Here is a 6,279-nt window from a genome sequence, read left to right as displayed (position 1 = left end):
GTTCAATTTGTTCCGGCTCGAATTAGAAACAATATCTCATCCAAACCTGAGTCATAACCTCGTCTGGTTTACAAGCAGGTTATGATTATGGCTGCTGCACCTGCTTTTTAAATTCTGTATTCAAATCCTATTTTCACTTCATTTTTTGAGTTGCTCGTGATTAAAATTACGTGAATTCACCTTGATCAACTTGTTGTGTATGTTTTTCTCCCGATAAAATCCTACATGTCCATCGTCATAGCGACCGGAGGTGTTTGGTAGAAGAGCAGCTTCAGCAGGATGCCAACCTTCATTGTACTTGGCCTCAGTTCCAATGACAGGTTGTCATGGCAGAGGCAGCGGCGGGAGTCTACAGGATTAATCCCGGTGTGTGGAACTGCATAGGACTGACTACGGACATGTGTTGGTGTTTGTGTAGTCGAGGGTCAGTGAATGCGGGTGTGTGTGTGGCATGCAATCTATGCTCACACATCACAGATCAAAGGGTGAAGGCAGCTGCCCCGGTCATCTCAACCTGGGCCACCCTGGTGGCACGCCGGGCTCTGGAAGGGCCTTCCAAACACACATCCACAACCGGATGGAACGAGTTTTTGGAAGGGAGCAAAAAGGAGCTCACGGTTACCGTAGAAACGTGCCACAAAGCTAGAGGGAGAGGGAGAAAGGGGGGAAATGGAGGAGGAAGACGGGAGCTGGAGAGGGAGATGGAGAATGAAATGAGCTATGTCAATACGTTGCCAAGCAACACTCAACACTAATGAAGCCGGGTTTGATAACTTGTTGATAACACCAGTGGGAGAGCCAGTGTGTGTGTGTGTGTGTGTGTGTGTGTGTGTGTGTGTGATGGCAGTGTTATTAGCAGAGGCAGTGAATGAGCCCCTGCTGAGACAAGCCTAAAGCAGAGATAAGGGGAGAGTCCTTCTTTTAAAGGCAGGGTTACTAGTGGGCCTCAGGAACACACACACACACACACACACACACACACACACACACACACACACACACACACACACACAAGCGGAACAAAAGACCTCAGCACACAATAATTAATCACACAACAAGACCCAGAAGAGTGGTGCTTAAACATTTTTGTTTGTTTTTTTATTCAACCTTTTTTTCCAAACCAGGAATGTACTAGTTTTTTCTTCTCTTTCGAGGTGTGTTTGGGGGAGGGAGGGGAGGGGAGGGGAGGGGAGGGGGGGGAGGAAGGGGGTCGCCATGTGAGTAGACAAGGGGGTAAGGAGGAGAGAAGAGGAGGAGGAGAGGACACAAAAATCCCTTCTCACACAGAGGTGTCCCAAATACAAAGTCTCAACACGTTACACACGAGAACCACCTCGCTCTGCGGCCTCCACCTGCTGTCTATTGGCACAAAGAAACACACTCACACACGTGTACACACACACACACTTTCACCAACGGAGAGGTGAGCGAACTAGGCGGTAGCTGCTTCTTCTTCTTTTTTTCTCTCCCTCTCTCTCTCCCAGTTCCATAGAAACAGCACTTTCTCTTTTCAACATGACAACCAGTGGCGTGTCCGTGGTTTGTAGGAAAGACCGGTCAAACACAAACAGTGAGAGCCAGCGACACAACTTTGAAATAACATCGACATGGAAATCAAACAACAGAAGAGCTCAAAAAAAGAAGAGAAAAACAAGAGATACTTGACATTGTGCTGAGAGGGGGGGGGGTGGGCGGGGATGAAAACGGGGCGGTGGCTTCTTCATCTGAGCGGACGCCGTAAAGTCCCAGGACGTTTTTTTGTTTTTCCCCATTTTTGAACAAAATACTGTCATTTTGGATCGGAGCGCTCCACGGAGGTGTTGAAGAGAGAGAAACGGACACTTCATTTGGCTTGGAGGATATTTTAGGTACTCTGAGCATGTTTAAATAGACACACACTTAACAGCATACATAACAAAAAAACAAAAATAAGTCGGCAGTTGTACAAAAAGAAGAATTCGAGGTGTTTCCCCCCCTCATTTCATCTTTGAAATCAATTTAGATACAATCAAATACAATCCAAACTCATTCATGGTATAAAAAAACATATCTGAACATCATCATCATGTGTTGAACAAAGCCATTTCAGACGAATGTGACACTTAAGTATGAAAGATATCTCATTATATGATGTTAGATACTGATACAAAACACAGTTGAGAAATGCCATAAGGGCCAGATTTAACACTGGCTTCACACAGAAAACATGACTACATCACTGGAGGACTCGTGTGTGTGTGTGTGTGTGTGTGTGTGTGTGTGTGTGTGTGTGTCTGAAGAAAATAAAAGCTTAAGCTCTCCACTGCCACCCATTTTTACACATAAGCCATAAACATGTTTAAGCAACACAAACAGCTTTTTTTTGTTTTTTTAATAAGTATGCACATGTGAACATATTGCGCCTCTGAACACGACGTCGTGTTATTGCCCTCGAGGTTGAGGTGCTGGGCACTGGCGTGTGTGTGTGTGTGTGAGTGTGTGTGTGAAAGAGAGGAGAGAAAACACACCGCACACAAGCGCTCGTTTCATCCCTCCCATATCCGACGGGTCAGTCTCCATCACAGAGAGAGTCACGTGACGGCGGTCAGCGTCTCCGTGGAGCGCCGTGTGCGAGAAAGTAAGAGGTGGCGAGAGAGAATGTATGTCGTCCAATCAGGAGGCATTCGTGACAGTCATTAAGAGGTGTGAAATGTGTGGCTGTGTGGGGGGAGGGGGGGTAACAAAAAAAAGAAAAGAGGAGCAGACTGTAGTGGATTTAGCTGGCAGTGTGCCTTCATAGAGAACAGTGTGTGTGTGTGTGTGTGATACAGAAATGTATTTCAACACAAATGATGGGCGCAAAAAACGAGGAGCGGATCCGAGGTGTGCCGCCTCGCGTCAACGTCGAAGTGTGAGCCGCGATGCGAGCGTGATAAGATGCGTCCTTCCCAGGGTCAAAGTTCATCTCCTCCGAAAGTCCCGCGATGGGCCGTCGCCGTCGACGACCACGTTGAAAGGGAAATGTGTCTCTCCATCGCCAGCCACTCTTGTCATCTGCTCTCTCCATCCTTTCATTCCTCGGGATCCTTCATCTCTCGCTCCTGCCGCTCCCTTCCTCCCCTCAGCTTCTTTTTCTTTAGTGTGCAATTCTTTCAGTCTTTTCTTCCCCTCCCTCCTTCCCTCCCTCCCTCCCTCCCTCCCTCCCTTTCTTTTTTAAGTTCTGCATTCAGACGCTGCTTTATTCCTCCTCCCCAGACGGCTCTCCTTCTCTCTCTCTCGCCCTGTTCTTTTTCCTTTATTCTTCTTTTTCATTTCATCCCCTCTCAGCCCCCTCTCCCCTACCATCACCCCTCCCTCCCCCCTCCCCCCTCCCTCCCCTGCCCCTCACTTCTTTTCACTTCTGTGTTTGAAAAAGAAGCGTTTGAAAAAAAAGAAGAACTTTCATAGATGGTTCTACCTCAACACTTCCACAAACGAGGTCTAAACTTCAAAACTACAGCATAGTACAAGGACCTATAAAAATATACACAGAGTTCAGAGACCCTAGAGGGGGGAGGCGGGGGAGGGGGAAAAGGGAGGGAGGGAGTGAATGAGAGAGGGAAGAGAGGAAGAGAGACACAACCTCTGTTCGCCGGGAGAATTTTAAAAAAAAGGGATTAAATTAATATACAACGTGACGGGAAGAGGAAACAAGGTCGTTCTAAGTTGTGAAAAACAAAAAACAGCAGATAAAAAAAAATGTCTAGCAACGGAAGTGTAGTTTAACAGAGTGGGTAAAAATAATAAAACGATAGAAAACAGAAAGAAACATCTACAAATGATTTACTGGATATTCATATATATAATCTATACGTGTTGATAGCGATAAAAAATCTCATTTTTTTGATATTCGCTCACTATTTTGTGTTTTGGTATTTAAGACAATTCTAAAGAACGCACTCGTACGCACAATCACACACACACACACACACACACACACACACACTCATACGCAAAACTTGCTGTACTGAAGCGCACTAACTGCACACACACACGTCTAATGTGGAGCAGCAGCGCCAAAGTTATTATCCAAGTTGTATGCACACTCTCTCTCTCTCACACACACACACACACACACACACACACACACACACACACACACACACACACATTATTAAAATATACAAGATTCTGAGTGTCACCGATTGGTCAGACCTCCTCAGGCCTGGGCCTGGTCATGTGACCGTCGCCCAGGCTTGTTGATTGGTTGAGTCTGAGGCCACTATTTTTCTCAGGAGAAACAAACACAAAACAAACTAGAATCCTATTGGTGAGTTAGTGGCTGGGGGGCCGGTCTCTGGTTGGCTGACGGAGCTCTGAGGGGTGGGGGGATGGCAGGTATGGCCTCTGGGAATCAGAGTTCTCTGGCGCTAAGTGGGATCAAGGGTGAAGTTTCTCTTTCTGTAGAAGTCCTTTTCTTTCTCTTTTTTTTCTATTGTAAAACATCTGAAATCCCGACGCCAGGTCCATACTCCTAGAAACAAAGTGGGTTCCCACATACGTGCACACGCTGGGGGTCTGGGGGCGACTCTTCATTTCGGCGCGGGTGGGTCTCGTTTGGCTCTGAGTGAACGAGAAGGGGGCACTCAGGGGCTCTCGCCCATTGGCGAGGGCCTTGTTAAGGAGGGCTGTGCACCAATACGACGTTGCCCTCAGCGAACACTTGGTGGCCCAGTTGTGTGAGAACGGGGTGGGGTGGTTTATTCAGCTAAAAACACAACTGTGGCCGGGCTCACGGGGCGGTGAGTGGGGGGGGTCCATGGGACAATACTGGTCGTATTATGGGGTTCAGGGTCGGAGCTGAGATGGCGAGCGTTGCTGTGGAGCAGGGGGTTGGTCGGGGATGGTTAGAGGGAGATGGGTGTGTCCAGTCGACCAGCGTGGCGGCCGTCTCATACTTTGTAGTAGATGTTGGCGGGGCTCTGAGGAGGCATCTCCTGGACGATGTAGACGGGGTGTCCGTAGTCGCCGCTCACCTTCTCGTAGTGCGGGCAGTAGGCGGAGTCGGACGTCCGCAGGGGGATGATGATGTCGCTGGGCTCGGAACCGTTGTTGTTGGAGCTGCCGAGGCCGCCGCCGCCTCCCCGCTTGGGGCTGGTGAGCGAGGACAGCGACAGCGGCGGGTGGTGGGTGTCCGAGTGCTTGGCGTGCCGCCGCCTGTAGCACACCACGCAGATCACGGCCGTCACCAGCAGGAGGAAGGCGGAGCCTCCCGCCGCGCCGGCGATGAGGGCGATGTTGGAGGGCTGGAGAGGCCCGTTCTCGCCGCCGCCCTCGACCGGTCCCCGAGGCTGGGTGGAGTTCCCCGCTCCACCTGAAAGAAACCAGAGAACAGTCAATCATCAGGAGCAATAACACAGCGTGCTTTCACAATGTATGCTTCCATGAGCTTTTAAGCAAACATTCCGATGCGGATGGTTCTGTACCACAACGACGTGGAGGTAGGGCTGGTTGAGCCTCGCTGGTGAAGGCTTCGCAGGCTCAACCCAGCGGAATGCATCTCACCGACGTTTATGTGCGGTTCTTTATTGACGTCCTGAGGTGGACAGCAGTGCTTATAAAGCGGAGGGGGTGTCCGTCCACTCCCCGTGAGTGAGTGAGAGTGCTGTGTAGCGTATACTCTTGCGGACGGCCTAGTCCAGCCGCAGTGTGTATCAAGGTAACACACTCTATTTCCCTAACCTTAACAACTGTATTTACTTAGCATTACAGCCGACCACATGAAGAGAGCCTCCCCGCTCTGCTTCCACCACCAGACCACACACTCCCGTCGGCCCGCCGGCCTTCCTGCCCGCCGGTCTGTCTGTCTTTTAATCTGTTGTCGAACTGTCCGTCACACTATCTTTCTGTTTGTCGGCCCATCGCTCCCTCTGTCTGCTGCGTGTCTGCCTGAAACCGGAGATCTCCGCAGCCTCGGAGCTGTCCCGGCAGGGGGTCGGGTCAGAACCCAGCAGGTGAACGATGGTGGATGTGTGTGAGTGAATCTGTGCGCATGTATGTTTACAGAGCGGTGGGGAGGGAGGCAACGGCTCCGGCACCTGGACCGTGTGAATGCGTGTGGCGAAGTGGTTAAGGCCAGTAATGCGAGCCCCGTCTATACTGAGCCGTTGGATTGGCCGATCATTATTCTTGGCACACACCTCTTTCTTTTTCTCCCCCGTCTGTCTCCTCCGCTCCCTCGCCCTCCCTCGCTCCGTGGCTCTCTCTATCTTTGGGTTATTGTAGCTGTAATGACCTACCTTGCTCGGAGCTCAGCGCCTA

The 6,279-nt window shown here is 50.2% G+C and overlaps 1 protein-coding gene across 1 annotated transcript in view; it reads right to left on the bottom strand.

Annotated features, from left to right (window-relative positions):
• Positions 1 to 1,500: 1,500 nt before the first annotated feature.
• efnb3b (ephrin-B3b) overlaps positions 1,501 to 6,279 on the bottom strand; it is a 75,288-nt gene continuing 70,509 nt past the window's right edge. Inside the window, exon 5 of the mRNA XM_084003691.1 lies at positions 1,501 to 5,332. Within this exon, the coding sequence (XP_083859817.1) occupies positions 4,911 to 5,332 (422 nt within the window). The 3' untranslated portion in view covers positions 1,501 to 4,910. The remainder of the gene's footprint in view (positions 5,333 to 6,279) is intronic.

Source organism: Eutrigla gurnardus, assembly GCF_963514095.1.
Source record: "Eutrigla gurnardus genome assembly, chromosome: 23".
Taxonomy (NCBI): domain Eukaryota; kingdom Metazoa; phylum Chordata; class Actinopteri; order Perciformes; family Triglidae; genus Eutrigla; species Eutrigla gurnardus.
This window is presented reverse-complemented; position numbering and strand designations above follow the sequence as displayed.